This window comes from Synchiropus splendidus, chromosome 19, assembly GCF_027744825.2.
Source record: "Synchiropus splendidus isolate RoL2022-P1 chromosome 19, RoL_Sspl_1.0, whole genome shotgun sequence".
Taxonomy (NCBI): Eukaryota; Metazoa; Chordata; class Actinopteri; order Syngnathiformes; family Callionymidae; genus Synchiropus; species Synchiropus splendidus.
The window spans coordinates 3,247,105-3,266,770 of record NC_071352.1 but is presented as its reverse complement, the minus strand read 5'-3'; the positions used below and the strand labels follow the sequence as shown (position 1 = coordinate 3,266,770).

General features: G+C 49.0%; 3 protein-coding genes across 11 annotated transcripts; 2 read left to right on the top strand and 1 right to left on the bottom strand.

Moving 5' to 3' along the window:
- Nucleotides 1-60: 60 nt before the first annotated feature.
- Nucleotides 61-15,886, top strand: LOC128751005 (E3 ubiquitin-protein ligase RBBP6-like). 8 transcript variants are annotated; one of them, XM_053851723.1, is made up of 20 exons: nucleotides 61-1,672; nucleotides 4,078-4,205; nucleotides 5,406-5,505; nucleotides 6,836-6,884; nucleotides 8,633-8,677; nucleotides 8,766-8,848; nucleotides 8,932-9,028; nucleotides 9,099-9,241; nucleotides 9,304-9,476; nucleotides 9,544-9,647; nucleotides 9,704-9,838; nucleotides 9,910-9,950; nucleotides 10,020-10,092; nucleotides 10,234-10,291; nucleotides 10,368-10,410; nucleotides 10,478-10,768; nucleotides 10,836-10,961; nucleotides 11,362-13,020; nucleotides 13,391-13,478; nucleotides 13,557-15,885. In XM_053851723.1, the coding sequence occupies exons 2-20, from the start codon at nucleotides 4,139-4,141 to the stop codon at nucleotides 14,574-14,576; spliced, it is 4,395 nt and encodes a 1,464-aa protein (XP_053707698.1). In that variant the 5' UTR covers nucleotides 61-1,672; nucleotides 4,078-4,138; the 3' UTR covers nucleotides 14,577-15,885. The 8 variants fall into 8 exon arrangements, with proteins under 8 accessions (XP_053707698.1, XP_053707695.1, XP_053707693.1 ...); XM_053851720.1 differs by having other exon boundaries at nucleotides 3,929-4,205; XM_053851718.1 differs by having other exon boundaries at nucleotides 61-3,356; nucleotides 3,929-4,205.
- clpp (caseinolytic mitochondrial matrix peptidase proteolytic subunit) lies at nucleotides 14,974-17,559 on the bottom strand. Of its 2 annotated transcripts, none has more exons than XM_053851727.1 (7): nucleotides 17,105-17,224; nucleotides 16,878-16,979; nucleotides 16,747-16,818; nucleotides 16,590-16,686; nucleotides 16,282-16,469; nucleotides 16,106-16,211; nucleotides 14,974-16,033 (listed from the first exon to the last, which is right to left on the bottom strand). In XM_053851727.1, exons 1-7 carry the CDS (start codon nucleotides 17,135-17,137, stop codon nucleotides 15,807-15,809), a joined length of 825 nt encoding a protein of 274 aa, XP_053707702.1. In that variant the 5' UTR covers nucleotides 17,138-17,224; the 3' UTR covers nucleotides 14,974-15,806. The 2 variants fall into 2 exon arrangements, with proteins under 2 accessions (XP_053707702.1, XP_053707703.1); XM_053851728.1 differs by lacking the exon at nucleotides 17,105-17,224 and adding an exon at nucleotides 17,459-17,559 and having other exon boundaries at nucleotides 14,977-16,033.
- LOC128751007 (guanine nucleotide-binding protein G(I)/G(S)/G(O) subunit gamma-5-like) lies at nucleotides 17,327-19,413 on the top strand. The gene is made up of 3 exons (XM_053851729.1): nucleotides 17,327-17,958; nucleotides 18,492-18,618; nucleotides 18,726-19,413. The coding sequence occupies exons 1-2, from the start codon at nucleotides 17,866-17,868 to the stop codon at nucleotides 18,615-18,617; spliced, it is 219 nt and encodes a 72-aa protein (XP_053707704.1). The 5' UTR covers nucleotides 17,327-17,865; the 3' UTR covers nucleotide 18,618; nucleotides 18,726-19,413.
- The last annotated feature ends 253 nt before the right edge of the window (nucleotides 19,414-19,666 follow it).

The following is a 19,666-nucleotide window of genomic DNA, read 5'->3' as shown; positions in this document are numbered from 1 at the left end:
ACAATGGAAACACCATTTTTTAGCTTTAACATGTTTCCATTATTTTGTCCAACCCCTGTATTTACGTAGTTATATCTAGTTAAAGTTTACAAAATGGCCACCTCACTCAAAACTGCTCTGACGACAAAAATGCGCCCCCTTGACTCTGTTCCTGCTTCAGCTGACCAAAACCATAAATGGTTTTGCTCAAACAAACCTTGTTTATAGACCACATTGGACTCAACAGATGGATCACGCTCCATCATCCTCTCCACACCTGCGAGGTGTTGTTGCGATGAGACGCATATTGAACACCCAACTGAGAGATAGATGAGAGTGCAGGATGAATGGGCTGGAATCGATGAATATTCAAGCCTGTGACGTCACTGATGGAGCCCTGTTGGCGTCATAGAGATTAGAGTGGATGATGGGATTACGGCTGAGATTCCATGCCGCCCTTGGATTGGCTGCCACTCTGCTTTTGTTGGTTGGAAGCGCTCCTCGAGTTGCGTGATGCCACCAGGCCATTCTGCTGCATCTTCTCACCACGTCCAGTGCTTCACTCCATCTCTCTGTGATCCAGAAGTCGCTGGACTAAACAGGACCAAAGTCATCCACAAGCTTGCAGCACTGCATGAGGACAAGCCCCGTCACATGACTCCATATTTGAAAACATACAGTCGGAGATCAGCGGCTGAGAGGCTCTTCACATTTTGGAGAAGGGTGAACTAAACGAGGAGCTCTCAGGGCTAATGTCAGTGACGAGGGGGGTAATTTGACTCGTGTGTGTGCGTGAGCTCCAGTGCACGTGTGCTGGCGTGTGTGTCTCTGGAGTAGAGCAACACTGTGGTGACCATCTGCAGCGTGAAAAAAAAGCCTGCGAGCTGTGAACGTTGTTCAAGCAGAAAGAAAAGGAGGAGTGAAGGCTGGAAGGAGAGTGAGGGCGAGATGAGGGATTTATCAGTGACTGGAATACTAATCCACACATTTGCTGTCTGAGACTGGAACCTCCAGAGGACGGTCGGTCCCTCTTCACGTGAGCATCTCATCCTCAGTGTGAGATGAATCTGAATCTGAGATGAATGACAGTTGTTGTTTACTTTGGTCTGATCTTCAGTTTCTCCCTGCTCCTGCCCCTCTCACCTGGACCTCCTCTGCAGTTCAGAACTGCTGTGTCTGTAGATCCATTCTGTGGCCGCCGTTTGATCCTCTGTGATGTCGTGACTCTGTGTTCTGCTTGGAGTTCAGGGTGTGTGTTTGCTGACCTCTCCTTTCTGCTTTTGCGTCAGATCCTTTGCCTCAGTTCCGTTGGTGTGTTTGCCTCCTGGTTCGGCGGGAGCCTCATGCTTCCATCTGTCTTTTTTGCCTTATTTTACTTATTTTTCTTTTTTTCAATAATCTCTTTTGTTTTTCTGCCTGATAATACATTGATTTTATTATAAAATAATAAAAACATGCCTTTGAAATATCACTGATGGCATTTAGCTGAGTGTGGCAGCATCGAGCCCAGACAGTCGGGGAAGAGGAAGTGATGAATCCTTCAAGAGGCTGGTGGCTCCAAATGGCAGTGCAATCCTCTGTTCCTCCTCGTATGTCTCCACTATCTTCATAAGCCCAAAGAAGCGTGACACAGACACCACCGGCCACCTGAGGCGCCTCTGAGTCCACACAGAATTCCAGCTGAAAATAACAAGTGAGTGACTAATGCCGTGCAGGTAGAAGGAATTAGAGTGTCGTGATGTCACGTTTTCATCTGGGATTATTGCACTGAACCATGTGTTTGTTTTTTGATTAGTAGCATTTAATTTATTTAAGAAGATGAGCTCACACACACACACGCAGAGTGTGGAACATAATTGTTTCCAAGCATGTCTTTGATGGCTGACTCACTGAGCATGTCCTGCATCATATCACGATAAGAAGAACATCAGTTTAAAGGCTGCAGCTGTTTCCCTTTCATCCTGCCTCCCTCTTCCTCCTGCTGCATCCCTCCATCCTCCTACTGCTTTCACAATGGTGCGCTAAGCCAGGCAAGATAGGGCAAATCCCTCCTCTGAGCCGAGCAGCCAGGAGAGGGAGGAGAGGCCGGGCTGAGAGCAAAACGCTTCCTCAAATATTCCTCTCTCATTAATCTCTCTCTCGTGCTGCTGCCGGCCTTGCTGTCAACGGGAATCAAACCCAAGATCTCCTGCCGGCCCTGAGCAGCGTGACCGCCATTGTGTTTTGCCTCTAACTGATGTGGAGCTTCAACACTTGCCAGGGAGAGGAGCGGAGGCTTCTGACTCAGCTCAGGTCAAACATCATTCCACTGCTCACCTGGGAAGCTGTCTGTCCAGCAGGAGGTCTCCACCCTGCCCGCACTCTCGTCCTCGCCTCCTTGATTGATCCAAAATCCTCCTGTCCTTCCTTCCTCCCCTCAAATCACCATGACATCAGAAAACATCAGGGTCCACCGAGACTTCATGGCAAGTGAAAGATCTGGCCCCCGGTGTGACCTTGCGCTCCCTGACCCTGTACACAACTGATTTTCCCAACTTCCTCAGCAACACTGACTGTTAATATTCAAGTCCATATGAACGCTTGTTTGCTGACCTCAGAGCTCCACGCTGGTCAGCCATGTTAACTCATGCCATGTTACTGAGCAGCTCCCCGGTGGAGGTTTCCCAGGCATGTCCAGCCAGGAATAGACCAGGGGTCAGATCCAGGTCATGTGAGGGAGATTACATCCGCACTACGGAGCATGTCAGTACTCTGACGCCGGGGTAAGGGAAATGCTCGCGTCACCAGCAATGAATAAAGTCGATTAATTTAGCATCAAACTAGTTCATCAAAGTCAAAGCCGGTCAAACCAAACGCGTTAATTTACCGTGTAAAGTTAAATATATTGGAACACGTACCAACGATTTAGTTCCAAAATGAAACAGTTAAACTACCGTCTGCACCATTATTGTTCCTGTGGCGCCCCCTAACTGCTGAAGCTAGTAACACAACTGATTCTAACTAATTCTTCCGTTATGCTCAATGAAGTATTTTTGTCTTTTATCGACCTCAGTTTCCTTGTTATACACTGTTATTATGTGGTCCGTGTTAGTTTTCCTGAAAACGCGATTATATTTGATCATACAATACGTGTGTCTCAAATACTGACTGGAAATCTCTGTTTGAACTGCAGTCCGAAGTCCGATCAGCAGGGTTGCGTCATCGATAAGGATGGATTTCATCTAAAAAAAATAATAGATCAAAGAACCCATTTTAATTCGAGACAAAGCGCCTAAAGATTACGTCACACTCGTCCGCGTTAAAACAGAAAATAACGCTTAATAGAATAGAAATTAGACTAATCTAATTTACAATTGGTTTCCAAAGCTCCATTGCAGGTAAAAAAAATGTTTTTCTTCCACGTTTTTATGAAAGAAGTTAGCAACTATTTTTTCATTATTATTGCAAAATTTTGTTCATAAGATGCATAATTCGATTCCGTCTTCTTAGCGTGATGTAGTTAAAAAAAAAAAATAATGCTGACTGTCGTCCTTTAAAATTGACGTACGGTGACGTCACCATTAAGCAAAATCAAGGACCGTAGGACAGAGTACAAAGGCACCTACTTTTATAAATATAACTTCGATTGACTAGAAAACTGTACAGAATATTGCAGCTGCGTGTGATAACTTGAATTGTGCTGCGAAACAGCCCTTTAGAAAATCCAAAAACCCCAGTATTTGTGGTTTTCTGTGTGAGGAAGCTGGTGTTTCCGGGGCGGTCCTGAACGCAGCATCAATGCTGACGAGCCTGGAAACAGCTGGTAGTTTCTCTCAGCCGCTGCTAACGTCGATTAGCAGCTTAAACGGAAATAAAAGTTTGTATTTGACTCGAAACTGACTTATTTTGTGTCTCTGCTGCTGTCATCACCGCCCCCGGGGACTGTCAACCGGTGTCGCTCACTTTTAAGCGGCACTGAGGGCGAAGCTCGACGCAGCCGGTTGCTAACGAGAGCCGCTCAACTTTTCTCCTCCGGAGAAACACCTGCTGCCGGCGGACCAGGCCGAGCCGCCGATCAAACATGGCCCATGTGCATTATAAATTCTCCTCCAAGCTCAGCTACGACACGCTGGTGTTCGACGGGCCGCACATCACCCTGGCGGACCTGAAGAGCCGCATCATGGGCCGAGAGAAGCTCCGAGCCGCGGACTGCGACCTCCGGATCACCAATGCCCAGAACCGAGAAGGTAAATATCAACCTCTTTCGCTCCTCGCTTCTGTGATTCGGGGAGTTTGAAGTCGACGCTGGTGTAGTGGGAACCACGTGGTCCGGGTTTGCCAGCACCCGGGGTTCGGGACCTGAAGGTGATCCCCGACTCTATATCGAAGTGCCACCACCGTGTGCTCGACAAGCGGGATCGTTGTCGCGTGTGTTACTGCGTGTTTGTGACGGAGAAACCGGACCAAAATAGCTCAGCCGAACCGAGGAGGTGAACTCCCGAACTGGGGTGTCCGTGAGGGACCCCGGACATGGCCAGTCTCGTTCACAGACATGGGTTAGCTTGCTAGCTTCGTGTGGCCATCAGATGAGTGGGTGTTAGTGAGAGAGACGTGTCTACCTTGGACGGTCTCTCGTGTTGTGTTTATGGTTTCACCATTACCCAGAGTTAAAATGTCCCCGGGGTTTCACTGGCAGCTCTTTAAACTGCTAGCTTGGTCAGCGCCGACAGGTTCGTCCAGTTCCTGCTGAACTGTGAGCCGCCAAACTTCTCTACGAGATGAAATTTGATTAAACCCTCTAATCTGGTCCGTCTTAAGGGTTCGTCCATTTCATGTTTCAATTTTCTGTCACAGTATTAGTGGAGAGACTCTTGTATTTTACTGTCCATTAGTTGATAAAGTGGAGTCCATGTCGATTAACTGCTGAGGCTCCGGGACCATTGTGACAACATACTAACTTTTCAGCAATAATGTTCACTTTCAAACCTGCACTGAAGACAACACAACCACTGGATCAAGCAAGTGCTCGTGACTGTCAATATGGTTGGAATTTCACACATAACTCGTGTTTTCAGCAGTTTACATACATTTCTAATGTGTAATGGCACGAGTCTGTTCACAACATACGCCGACAGGTTCACTAGTCTTGGTCGCCGTCTAGTCATAGTTGTTAGTTGCAGCCCCATTCTAGCTGCTAATTGTCGCGCATCCAAAATTCCGAAAAAGTTTTGCTGAAGGCATCTCAACGTGCGTTACAGCTGAGGGATGTTTTCCTCACCAAGCTGCGCGAGTGCCGACTGTAGCTTCTCCATGAACACAAGTTATTTCAGTCTGGAGCTCCAGCCACTCGAATCTTTGCAGGCTGTGACAAACTAAAGTGTTGCTGATGCGCCTCTGAAGACTGTAGTAAGGTCTGTTCAAGATGCTTGTTTGTCTCCCCCCTCCAGAGTACACGGACAGCGAGTGTCTCATCTCCAAAGGTTCCTCTGTCATCGTCAAACGGGTGCCGATCGTCGGCGTCAAAGTGGGCAGCAAGAACCACAACCTGTAAGTGTCCTGATGCTCTGCCGCGGTGATGATGACTCGGGTGTTTTTGAGGCCGCTGGGGTTCAGTGGTGGGAAAAGGGGCTTTGACTCACTCGAACATCATTTTAGTGCAACAGGTTTGAGTCAGGGCTCCTCCTGAACCTGACTGGACTAGAGTTAATGTTGGAAATCCCTCAACGACCCCAGCGCCGCGTAGTTCGAGTGCAGTTCTGGAGAGGAAATATTTGATACAAATAGTGACTGAATTTTTAATGCTTCGGCGCCGTGGGTCGCAACCATCTGAGCTGAACACCACTGGTCCTGGTCCAGCTTGTCTAGCTTCCTGATGGTTTGTCATATAGCATGACACAATACCCAGAACACCCACTCAGAACCAGCATTTAAACCTCATTATTTTCCCTGAAATGTCTTCATAACTTTCTGAAGTTACTCTTGACTCACTCTGCTGACTGGTGGACCAGACATTGGCGTCACCTCAGGCGAGCTGCTCATTCATTTCCAACCCTACCTGATGAGAGTGCTGCTCAGTGCCGTCTGTCATGGATGGAAGTGAGCTCAGCTACTTTAACTGTCCCACCTGGAATTGTTCACGTTATAGTTATAGTTTGACTTTTATTTTTATTAACTATTATTAACTATTTAATTATTTTTTTATTAATTTTATATTTTTTCTTTATTATTGGTCTCCTTCTTACTTGAAGTTACAAGATCTGAACTCAAGCTGGGAGCTAGTTTATTGTTGTTACTCACTCATATACGCAGGTGTTAACATGAAAGTAGGAGGTGCTTTTCTATTGGTTTATTCATGCTAAGAATGTGGGAGTATGTCAGAAGTGTGGAGTTGGTCAGGTGGAGACCAGGCGTGTGTTGCAGTGTGTCTGCTCTAATGAGCCGGCGAGGCTCCGGGGACCAGCGCCTTGTTAGCTCGCTCTCATTCTGCTGAGTCATGTGGGAGCTGGAGAGGAAAACAATGATGGTCACCAGGATCACAGTGAGCTGGCAGCTGGATTATTCACTTGTCAGTGGGTTCACGGTCGCGCTGTGAGGCTAGACCGCTGGGGTCACATGACCGGCTGGACAAGCAGGACGGTGAAGTGTGTTGACTGAAGTGAGACCTCTGCTGTGAGTTCACTGTGTCACAGGAGGATGAACTTTGATCTGAGTTGATGATTGGTTCCTGCACTTTGACCTTCAAACCGTTTAGTTCATCCAGGTTCCACTGTGGTGTTTGCGCTGTGAAGTCTGTGTGGCTCCTCTGAATAATGGACCCTGGTGAGGTTTGATGTGAGAGAAACTGTCGATTAAATCAATGTCATTTTTCCCATTTCAGTGAGCGGCCGGACCTTCGTCAGCACAGCAGCTACGGAGCAGTCAAACCAGTACGTACCTGTGCCCGGGCCACCACACTCACCATGCAACACTCACTAGCTTCAAACTTGACTTGGCTTAAGTCTTTAAGCGTTTACATCTGGCTGATGAAAATGCTGCTTTTCATCCCGTATGGGACGTGATATTCCAATTTAGTGGCTGAAATGTGACAGCAGCACTGGATTAAACCTTAAATGGGTATCCAGAAAATAAACATTTGAACCTGAAGCATCTTCAGGTGTGTACTCGGTGAACAATCCTCATTCTCACTGAATCCCCCCGTGCGTTTGCTTCAGCTGGGTGATGCACACCGACGGGTGGAGCCCGAGTGACACCTTATCTTGTCGAGCGGCTACACACTAGCGTGATAAACCCAACCGCTGCTGGTCTTCGAGCTTCATTTGAATATTTAAAACAGAAATGCAGCACTTCCTGTTGAATTAACCAGTTGGGTCGGCTTTTTCAGTGATACTTCTACCCCACTGATCACACATCTGTTGCATATTTCCATCACCAATAGACCCAGAATATTTGTTTAGATTTGCCGCTTCCTGCAGCAGAGGGCCACGTCTATCTGTCTGTGCATGTCGTCTTGATATCTCTGTTTGTCCTTGATCCCCTTGTCTCTTTTCCCTTCAAGCAAGATGTTTATGCTCTAAAATAAAACCTGTTGTGTGTGAATCTGTGTTGTCCTTGTGTCTTCATGCTACTTTGGTCATCAGTTTTATGCAGTTTCTGAACTAGTTTAAAGAGAGTGTGTTGACTCTTTATGAGACAGAGTTGATTTTCTTCAGCCTTGATGATGCCACTGTGTGGGAAGCTGCTTACATTAGATAATAATTTGCATCTGAATGTGCTTTTTCTTTCTCTCAAACGTTTTATTTTCTTTTATTTTGCCCTTTTTGAAATTTTTTTGCGGCGTGATGCAGAGTGTTGCGTGAATAAGGTTACAGCCTTTATTCCATATAAAGTTCCTTCTTTACTTGGTTCCAAATGAGACAAACACATCCCTCCCTTTTCCCTTCTCTTTGCTAGTAGGTTTTTTATATAAACTTCTATATCAATGAAAGTATATTCCTTAACCTGTTTGACGATAATGACACAAACAGCACTCTTGTTTTGGTGGTGAACCAGGTCAAAACGTTGACACGTTTGTTGTCCCACTCCTGTTGCATTGTCCTGAAACTGTATATGTTTACACTGCTCTGACTGCAGCTGGAAGTCGGCGCTTTGGTGGAAACGCAGTTGACTCCTGCTGAAGAGGCTTGACAGGGTCACTGAGGGTTTTTGATGGTCGTTTGTAGTTTAGTCATGTTTATTTCGCTGCAGTTTTGCTATGATGTTTTTCTCTTAAAGTTACACCCCCTGTTCTCTTATTTTTCTTTGTTCTAAAATCAGGACTTGGTTTGAAAATCGCTAAATTGTCCTCCTATCACTATCAACCGACTCAAGAGCTGCTCTGGTTCGTCTCATTGAAACCTGAGTTTCCTCTCTTCCACCTCATTTTTCGGTGACTGTAAATGATAAGGCTGGATCACGACCAACCTCGTGGGTCACTGTGTCATCATGTGTTGTTGCTGCAGTGAGTGCAGTCTCTCGTCTTGAGCTGGGCCTTGTGAGACCGGGTGGGTTTGGCTCACAGGTTTTGAGTTTGACGGTTGCTCCGTGCTCGCTCGGGCCACCATGAAACCGTCTGTCCTGCTCCTCTCTGCCTGTGACTGTTGTTTTATCAGACCTTCTGATGGCTGTGTTGTTTCAGATGAGCGACCAAAGTTTCTCCGTAGCGACGCCGTTTTTCTCCAAGGTAGGTTCTTTTCTGTTGACGCTGAGAATGTATGGCAACGCCCACAAGACCCCCGGGACCAAAACCTATTTCCTGTCGTTGGATGTAGATCGTCAACCTGGCGCACGCTGACGTTTCGGAGGAGGACAAACTCAAAACCCTGTCTCATCAGTCCCTCTACGATCCGCAGACGTGAGTCTCACCACCACCTCCTGCAAGAGATTCTGACCTTCATCCCGGTTCCCTCACCATGTTCATGTCGTTCATCCCTCCAGTTACACCAACTCATTCAACGCCGTTCCTCATGCCAAGTACACGTGTTACCGCTGTGGCACCGGAGGACACCACATCAAGAACTGCCCCTCCATCGGGGTGAGAGCTTCTCCCTCAGCTGCGTGGCCTTGTGTCCCACGTCTTGTGCTAATGGGGTCATGTTTTCCAGACTGACAAAAACCTGGAGCCTCCTGTGAAGATCAGGAAGAGCTCCGGCATCCCTCGCTCCTTTATGGTGGAGGTGGACGACCCCAACATCAAGGGAGCCATGCTGACCAGCAGTGGGCGCTATGCCATCCCGACGATCGACGCGTGAGTAGCCAACTTCCTCACTGAAGATTCTTACAGGACATCAATCTGTCTCGTGTGAGCAGCGAGGCATACGCCATCGGGAAGAAGGAGAGACCTCCGTTCCTCCAGCAAGAGCTGCCAAAGCTGGAGAGCAAGAAGGAAGCGGTGCCTGAGGAGCTGCTCTGTCTGATCTGCCGGGACCTGCTGAGTGATGCCGTGGTCATCCCCTGCTGTGGGAACAGCTACTGCGATGACTGTGAGCGCCGGCGGCCTGATGTGGCCCGAGTGCTGCTGTGCTCCAGTGACACGTCTCCCTACCACAGGTATTCGCAGCGCCCTGCTGGATTCTGAGGAGCACACGTGCCCCACCTGTGGACAGTCCGGTGTCTCGCCTGACACTCTGATCGCCAACAAATTCCTGCGACAGGTTAGAGGCGTTGGTAGCAGGTGAGCCGCCGACACTGACGCTTCCTCTGCTCACAGGCGGTGAACAACTACACGAAAGAGAAGGGTGACAGCAGCAGGACCGACATGAGGAGCGCCCCGGGTCTCAGTGCAGCGCCGAGCCTGGCTCCCGCCCTGCGCAACTTGCCCCCCCAGAAACCACCACAGAAGCTGGTGAGCCTGCCGTCATTAACTGGGTTTCCACTTCTTTTTGCCCACTGTTCTTCTTCCCTCGTCTCCACCAGGCGGCGGAGCCGGCGCCGGTCCAGCGGTACTCACCAGGACGGTATGTGTCTGCCTCTCATCCTTCCCTGAGCCTGGTGTGTGTGTGTGAGCTGTGTTGATCTTCTCTCAGTGATGCTGAGGCCAACAGTGCAGCGACGCCGTCTCTCCTGGTTTCCACCGAGGAGCCGGCTGCTGCGACCGCGGTGAGCTCTCTCTACAGGTGACACCAGGAAGGTCTCCTCAAGGCCCCTGGACTGCACTCCGAACACCTATCCTTTTATCAGATCATTGGTTGTGTGGAAGTATTTCCTCACTTTTGTTCCTCCTAAATGTGATCTCCTCAGGAGGTTCCTCCTGAACGTGTGGAGTCTGGGAGCGTGAATCCTCAGGGCTCCTCCACAGGTGAGCCGACACCCCGCACTCACGTCAACTCCGTCCGATCAGTGACTTCACATGAATTTCCGGCTTCTCTTCCCAGGTTCCGCCCAGAGTCAGCCCCCCTCCTGGCACCAGCCGCTCAGGTACGTGTTCTTCCTGTCTGCCTCCAGTCACAGATCCAAGTCTTGACTGAACACATGTTCCCCGCAGCTCTTCTCTGTCCTACTCTGCTGGTGGTCCCACTGATGCCAGCACCCAGCGCCACCTCACTTCCTCCTCATTTCACGCGACTCCACCCCCGCTCTTCCCCACCCCCCCCTTTCAGCCCTTCCTCTTGCCCCAGCAGCAGTCGCTCAGAGCCTACCCCCCTGGCTACCCCCCTCCCTCGCCGCTGTGGAACCTGGCGAACCCCCAGTGTCCACCCGTCTCCTCTACAGCTTCCATCCCGCCTCTCATCCCCAAGGACTGGTACAGCAAACACCAAAGGGAGAGCAACAAGAGGTAGCATGGCAACTGCCCGTTCCCAAACACGGACCTGAAGTGACAACGTGGCTCTGCTTTTTCCCAGAAGGTCTCCAGACAGAGGGTCCACCTACAGGACCTCCTACTCTCATTCAAAATCCATATATTCCAAGTCAAAGTCGCACAGTTCCAGCAGATCCAGATCCCGCTCCAGGTCTCAAGAGCGGTCCAGGTATGACTGTGACTCACTCTTCCAGGAACATGCCGAACCTTGCGCCACCGGAGGCAACATATGCAAGCAGCCCCGATTCAGCTGTCATTGTTATCATTTCCTGTTTTACATTTGATTATTTCTCGATACAACTGTCTCAATCACTTTCTTTATTTCTAATATCATATGAAAAGTAAACATCTAGCTGGAACAAAACGGAAATATGAAAACGTCGGTGTAAATATTTTCATGTTTTTTGAAATGGGAAAGTTGAAAAATGGAGGAATTGAACAAACTGAACTGATAAGAAACTGGACTGTTTCCATGTTCATTTTTAATCATTAATCAGAGGCTGTCCCAGTGAACACGTCCAGCCGGGTCCACAGATGACCTTAGGTGACCCCTCTGCTCTGTTCTGCAGGTACAAAGTGGAGCACAGTCGCTCCTCGTCCTCCTATAGTTACGACAACAAACGCTCCCGCTCGCCAACACCCTCTTCGTCGTTGTCGTCTCACAAGAGCTACCACAGGAAAAGTCGCCATGACAAGCACTCATGCAGGATGGAGGAGTCACGTGACCCATACGGCGGGCAGGCTGGCAGCCAGGATCAGGAGTCACAGCAGTACTTCGAGTGGAAGAGACAGTACGAAGAGTGGTGCGACAAATATTTCAACAGCTACGTTACCCACTTCCAGCAACTCCCCCCCCAACACCTGTCCCAGCCGCCCCCCCTCCTGCAGGGAGACGTAGGGACGCGTCAGTCGGGTGATCGGCGACGGGGCCGGCGCACCCGGAAGTCCTCCAGCCAAAGCCGCTCGCCGCCGACCCGCTCCAGTGAGAGCTGCTCCCCGCTCTCCAAATCATCCAGGGACAGTCGGTCTCCTCTGTCCCAGCGTTCCAGCCGCACCTCCTCACCACCTAAAGACCATCAGGCCTCCACTCTGCAGAACAAGGACCAAGCTAAGAAGCAGGAGCACGCTGGGTCGTCGGCCTCCTTGGATGGCAACAGAGGTGTGGATCGAACTCCTGCTCACATTTCAGCCCAACATCACCACTCTGAGAGGTCCAGCAAAAGTGCTAGAAGGAAGATCAAAGGAGGGAAGGTCACAGAAGGAAGGCGCAGATCCAGAAGCAGAGACTCCAGAAGGGAGTCGACCAGACACCCGAAGGCGACGGCAGAAGACCTCAGAGCTTCTAAAGACGGATCTGGCTCTGAGAAAAAGAAGAGAAGAAGAGAGGAGTCTGGGAGGAAAGACTTGGAACCTTGTTCAAGACACAGAAGAGGCCGAGCAGAGAAGAAAAAGGAAACGCCGGCGGATGAGAAAAATGTCTGGGAAAACAGAGCGAATGTGAAGCTCCAAAAGAAGATCAATATCAAAATAAACCTGAGAGCTGCAGAAGAGAAAGTTGCTGAGAGTGCAGAGCAGGATGTTGCTGAGGAATCACAGGAACCAGTGGAGCCAGGTGAAGAAACAAGAGCGCGGCAAACAAAGGAGGAGGACAGTGTGGAGACGAGCGAGGAGTGGCAGGTGACAGACGTCTGCTGGGAGCTCGGGAAAGATGTGGTGGAGGCAACGATCGTCCGTGAAGGAGAAGAAGAAGGACAGGATGCCAGTGGGAGAGAGGAAGCAATGATCGTGCAGGAGAGGATGGATGGAGAAGAGTGTGCTGATGATGGAGAGAACCCTGAGGAAGAAAAGTGTGTCTGTGATAGAGAGCACGCAGAAGACAGAGGGACACTTGAAGGAGCCATCGTTCAGGACAGGATGGATGTTGAAGAGTGTGTAGGTGATGAAGAGAAACCTGAGGAAGGAAAGCTCATCCACGAAGGGGAGGAGGAACAAGAGCACACAGAAGACAGAGAGACACTTGAAGGAGACATCATTCAGGACAGGGTGAACGTTGAAGAGCGCACAGAGGATGGAGAGAAAATGATGGGCACTCTGGGGGGGGGTGAATCGGAGGAGACGTCAGAGATCGAGAGGCAAGATGCTGCTACCCTGCCTGAGGAGACGCAGCCCAGCGAGGACATGACGACACAAGAAGTGGAGGAAGCAGAGGCTCCCCTCAACTCAGAGAGGTCAGAGTGGCTGGTTTTACTGACAGCTTAACGTCCAGTGCCCCTGACTGCTGCTAATGCAGCTCATGCAGGGACTTTATTTTATGCCTGAAATTCAATATCAATGATCTGTAATGAGGTTTAAATTCTCACTGGCAGTGAGCTCTGGACTTCCTATGATTCACAGCTGCCGTGTAGAGAGGAGAGGGCTTTGCTGTAAACCAAGCATTCAGGCCAGAAATCAGCAGTTAGGCTGTCGAAAACTGGCTGTTCATAAGGTACCCAGTTAGAAATGATCAGGTCTCGAACCCAAAACATGCTTGAGTCCTGTGCGGTCGTCTGGTGCTGTGGTTTGGTCAGATGTTTATGATGTTTCATGTCTGTTGAGCAGCAACATGACAGAGCACTGCAGGACAGAAGGGACGAGCGAGGAGAAGCCTCTGGGGGAGAGTCCACCGGACACAGATGTGGACGTGCAGGTGACCTTCATCTTCACTGAGGATTCTTCAGCGTGTTCTTCAGCATGGACAAACAGTTTTTGATTTTCTCCCTCTCAGCAGGACGTTCCATCCAGTGAGGAAAAAGATGATCGAGAGGTTCCACAGGTTCTGGTGGAGATGCAAGCCTTCAGGGAGCAGAAGACTGAAGATGATAAAGAAGAGTTGATGCTAGAAGATGTGACGTCTGTGGTGAGTGAGGAAAACCTCTGCATGGCTCCCTCTAGTGTCCAAGAGCATATCGCCACTTCTGCGTGTGACGAGAAAAGCAAAGATGAAGGCAGTGGAAGAGAGGAAACGATGGAGAAGGAAACACAGAGTAATGGAGATGATGCTCTTCAGAGTGAGGAGGAGAGGGAACGCTGCAGCTCGGCTTCTTTCCTGGAGAGTTTGCTTCCGTCTGTTGCTGTCCCTTTGTTGTCAGAGCACAGAGAAATAAAGGAGGTTGAAGAGAGCAGTGATGTTTTCTCTACGTCAGAGGCACGGACTACACCGCCAGGTCAAAGTGTGACAGACTCAGACCAGCAGATGGTAGACCGCTGTCCCCAGGACGGTCAGGAACTGACACTGGCCGATCAAGAGCTCGTGTCTCAGAACGTGAGCAAGACACTGCCTCTCACTTTCACGCCTTATGTGGAACCCCAGGAGCCAAAGGTCATCATCCCGGGCCTGGACTTAGATGACCTTCCAGTGGAAGACGCTCCAGTGGCCGACCACTCTTTAAGTTCACACGAAGAGCCACACAGGTCCCGTCAGAGCCCCGTCCAGCAGCAGGAGGAGAAGAGGGCGAGTGGCAGGAAGCGCGAGAGCCGGCAGGAGCAGTGGAAGAAGTACAAGCTGGAGAAGGAGCGTCAGGAAGCGGAGAGGAGGCGGGAGTTTCTACAGCTCATGGAGAGAAGGGAAATTCAGAGAGACCCGGGTGTTGTGCAGGAAGAGACGCCCGCTTTCGGCTCAATGGGCGACAGCACCAACTCACTGAAGAGAGAGGAGAGACTTGCTGCAGCAGAGGGTGCCGCAGAGCTGCAGATGGCAGAGGAGCAAGGTCAGGAGGTGGATGACCGGTGGATCAGGTCCATGTGAGTCCTTTACCGTACAGAGAATACTTGAATGATTCTTCTCACACTGTGCAATAAAGTGCCTGAAGGTTCCTTGTTTATCTAGAGTTACTTAATTTCAAGTGCCAGAGACACGTTCTGTTCTCTGGTTATGTTATACTTGACACATTTGCTGCCTCTGCAGGGTTTGATACAACTGTGAACATTAAAAACAAAATGTTTTATTTATTACTTTTTTTTTTTTTCATTTTTAATTATTTAATTTAAAAATGAATGGATTAACTTCCCGAAGCAACATTTTGTTTTCCTGTTTTGACGGTAATAAAAAGCAAAATGCGTTGATAAGCCTGTTATTCTATCATTGTTACAGATGAATGCATGAATATTTCCTCCATTTACTTCCTAAAACTGCTGTTTGTTGAATAACAAGTAGGTTTGTAATGACGCCGCTCTGACCTCAGTAAACCCAGCGAGACTCTCCTGCCGTCTCACTGACATATACGTGACGGGTGATCAGCTGTGGCATCAGGGGAGTGATGGGGCTTTGTGAAACAGAGCAGAGAGTGGCATCTAGTGGGCTCTGAAATTGAGGACAGTGCCATGAAGCCTCACAAGCACTAGATAAGGGACGTGACGCATCATTTAAGACTGGAAAACACAGATTAGAAGCGTGGTTTGGGGAAAAAGACTTACAAGACATGTGTTTTCAAGCCTATATTTTACTGTGTTGTTTTGAGGCCCAAATACAGCTCGTGATCCAACCATGTAATTTTCATGTTCCTTTACTGAACGTTAGTTTTCTGGAGAAACGTTGATCCTGAGTGGCAGCTGGTGGGATTGTGATGTATTTCAATTAGAAAATGTTAAAGTGAAGAAACGTCCAGATCAATACCCCAGACCTGGTGAAAGTGTTATGTGGTCCATCCTGAGGCTGTGCAGTTCACCAGATGCTTCAGGAGAACTGTTAGAGCATGGTTTGAAGAGAGGTTCTGGTGGAGACTCAGAGCAACTAAACTCGTGTGTCCCAGTGAATGCAAAGACACCAGTGTTCAGTAAGTATTGACCCAAAATGTATTTTACTGTTCCGCTGTAGACGCTCTGCTCTGTTGCGACTGATAACTGGCAAAAACCCACCACCGCTGGACCACAGTCTCTTCTCAGTCCATGTTCCTGGAGGGCAGCATGTAGGGGGCTGGATGGCAACGCCACGCAGGAAAAGAAGAGCATTCAAGTCAGTGATGCTTGCTGCAGCACCTCATGGCTCAGGCTTGAGGGAGGAGGGGCTGCTCTTCCCTGGCAGGCTTAGATCTGGAGCAGCAGACTCTGTGGCTGGAGACAAGCTTGCAGCCGCGGGCGGCTCCTTCTGCACCAGCTCTGGCTCGTCCTGGCCCGCGTGCGGTGGGTGGACGAGGACGCGGTCGATGAGACCGAAGTCCTGCGCCTCCATGGGACTCATGTAGCGATCCCGCTCCATCACACTCTCTGGAACATGCAGGGACAGAGCCGTTACTGCCACGGTGCCTTGGCTAACTGGCGGCCCGTGTGCCAACGTACCAATGGTCTCCAGCTTCTGGCCGGTGTGTTTGGTATACAGATTGTTGATCTGCCTCTTCAGCTTGAGGATCTCCTCGGCCTGGATGGCGATGTCTGTTGCCTGACCCTGATCCCAACACACACACAGATTCAGAATTCACTACTGACAGGTGTGTGGTGAGGTGGCGTGGCCGTACCCGGGCTCCTCCTGAAGGCTGGTGCACCATGATGCGAGCGTTGGGCAGCGAGTGCCTCATGCCTGTTGTCCCCGCCGCCAGCAGCAAGCTGCCCATGCTGGCTGCCTGACCCACGCACCAGGTGGAGATGGGGTTGAGGATGTACTGCATGGTGTCATAGATGGCCAAGCCTGCAGTCACCACGCCCCCTGCAGGAGATGAATGAGCAGCGCACTTGAATGGAAACACTTGACTCCAGCATGATCAAACTGGACCTGTCCCCTGAAGCTTGAACATCAGGTGGAAGGTCTCCTCGGCAGTGGACCCACCTGGACTGTTGATGTACATGTGGATGGGTTTGTTGTTGCTCTCCGACTGAAGGAAGAGTAGCTGAGCGATGACAAGGCTGGCCACCGAGTCGTCGATCTGACAGAGACACACAACAGTTACTGGACAGCTGACGCAGGCAAGCAGCCAGACACTTACAGGACCCATGACACAGATGATCCTCTCCCTCAGCAGACGAGAGTAGATGTCATACGCTCGCTCTCCTCGGCCCTGTGGACGCGGAACAATCATCAGAAGCCTGTCACCTCCACACTCCCGAGGTGACTCACCGTTTGCTCCACTACGATGGGTATCAGTGGGCTCCTCCATGTGGGACTGTGGCTGAAGAATCTGGCTTGTCTCAGAGTGTGTCCTCCCAGAGTCAGCGCTCTCTGAGACACGAGAGAAAAGAAAGGTTAGACTACAGCAACATGCAGACGTCCAACTGCAACTTCAACACAGTAGCCTCCTGTTCTATAATGCACATAAGGTCCAAGATGGAGACAGTTTTTGCAACCTGGCGGCAACTACAAAGCAGAAACCTCTTCATCCCAGGTCCATCAGGTGTGGAGTAAGTGCACCGCCACCGTGAGTAAACATCTGTTTCATGTGATGTAACTCTTAATCACAGTTGGACAACATTGTAACAATAGAAGCAACATTTAAGAGAAAACGCAAAACACATGATGTCACAAAGGTCATTTTCACCAGAGAGCCAGAGCAGCAGTGACGGGTTACATCAGGGGGTTGGAGGTGAAACACTCCTCCCAGCTTCACTGGTCAGTTGCACCGCCGACAGCAACAACACGTCCGTCTAAACAATGTTTTAAGAAACCACTCAAAACAACAACCCCGGACGCATTTCACTTACTCGTAAAAGCATTTTAGTGCTTGGTGGCTGCTTGACACTGACGCCCCGGAAAAAGATCCAGGTATGACGGCAACGCGCAGAGAGCAGCCGAGACGGCACACCAGCGCCATCTAATGCTCCGGAGTATTATAGCTGTCATTCCCCTTCCATCTGTATCAAACTCTTCACGAGTGAATAAATATGCATGAGAATAAATACGAAAATAAATGTCTCAATAAGAGTGAAATAATACATGACAATTGAATAAATCATGATATAAGGCCCTCGGTTGTATCCGTGTGTTTTGGAAGCGCGTGAGGACGCTTTTATTTTGAAGATGTTGATGGGACGAGGCTGATCTGACAGCCCCGAGTGACGCTCGAGTATAAATAAATGAGCCTTTCTGGGAGTTGGTTCTCAGACGCACCATGTCCAACAACTCAGCCGCCAACAGCAGCCTGCTGTTGGCGCACAAGGCGGTCAAGCAGCTGCGGCTGGAGGCCAGTGTCCCGCGCATCAAGGTACGAGCGCAAGATTTATTGAGTCATTTATTTATTTATTCCTCAACTCTGACCCATCTGGTGCACATACATACATGCATACAGGACTCGGAAGACTTTCTTGAAGGAATGCATTCAAATTCAATTTTAAGTTAATGGTTGTTTCTCACATCACGCACTTTTACACTAAAATCTTAAAATATGGAGACTTGTCTTTTTATGTTGTGAACTATTCTGTTTCTGTCCTTCTTTTATTTGTCGACTTATTTGTTTTACATTTTACTTTTCTCCTTATTTATTCATTGTTTTTTCTCCTCACAATTGTATTACTTGAGCGAGAAATGATGTGTTCTAATGCTGTGTGTTACATGTAGAATTGGCTAATTTAAAATCTTTTTTCTTCAGATTGTTGGTATTGAGTTTTCCTAATATGTTTGTTGGGAGATCATAAATCTAGCAGTGACAAGTTAGTTGGCAGTGGTCACAGTATGGACACGTTTTCTCTCGAGTTGCATTGACCAAGCGGATCATGCTCTTCAATCCAACTCCTGCAGGTTTCACAAGCTGCGGCAGAACTGAAGACCTTCTGTCTCCAGAACGCTCACAAAGATCCTCTCTTGATGGGGGTTCCCTCCAGCGATAACCCGTTCAGACCTCCGAAGTCATGTGTTCTCCTTTGAGGTGGGGGTTTCATCGAGTGTTTTGGTCGCTCCTTGAATGCTTCTTCTTTTTGTTATTTTTAAAATGCAAGTCAGTATTTCTCCAACAAAGAACATTCTGTTTTCCAGCACAAGACTCATCCCTGCGAGCCAAACTGAACATCTGCTCCTTTTTTGAAGTGGCAGTAGTGAAGAAGATAACGGCTTGTGTCGTGTGTCACACTGAGTATACACCAGAGAGGCCGTCCTGGCCTCACACACAACTGCCTGCAAGCACAAACTAAGCCACCGAAACAGCTACGAACGTGAAAAAGGCCATTGAGAATGTGTCACACTCAATGTTCTGTGTGAATGTCCAAGCCTCTATATAGTTTCTATAACCTGTTTAATGTATAGTTGTACAAGGAGATGCTTTTGTAGTCGTTGTACATTGCATTTGAAACTACAGGAAATATATATACTGCTTAAACATTTTTGCCACAATTTGTGATGATGATGTAGAGGTGTGATGGTTGTCAGTCATGACGAAGGGTTGCTTCTCCAGACCAGTTTGGTGGAAGCTATTTGGAGTGGCAAAAGTCCAGAGCTTTGTTTTCCACTTCCCGGTGAAATCTCATATTCTAATGTCTAAAGTGGGTCTAGCTGGTGACGTCAAGCCGTGCTGTTCCCTCAGTTTGGAGCAGAGAGCTGCACCAAGCTTAATCCATGTTCCATCTCTGATCTATTTTGAGCATGTGATTAATTAATATGGTCAGATCATGTGGTTTCTTTGTATCCTGAGGTTATTTAATCCATAAAACACTGCGTTTCTATTTGATTATTGTTGCACTTTGTTTGCCATGTTGTGTGTTGCAGCAGCTGATTCTGTTCAGCCATGTACAGTCAGTAAAGTGCCTTGCTGAACCCCAGTCGACCTCATTTCCTTCACACTTGGTGACAGTCACAAGTCACACACATTCACTTCACCGCGGCACATTAAACACCAGCACTTTAGCCCTGCAGTCAGTCAGAAGAGAGAAGCTGGACCAAGTGATGGAGAGCACCAGGGGGGAGAGTCACGATTGGAACCG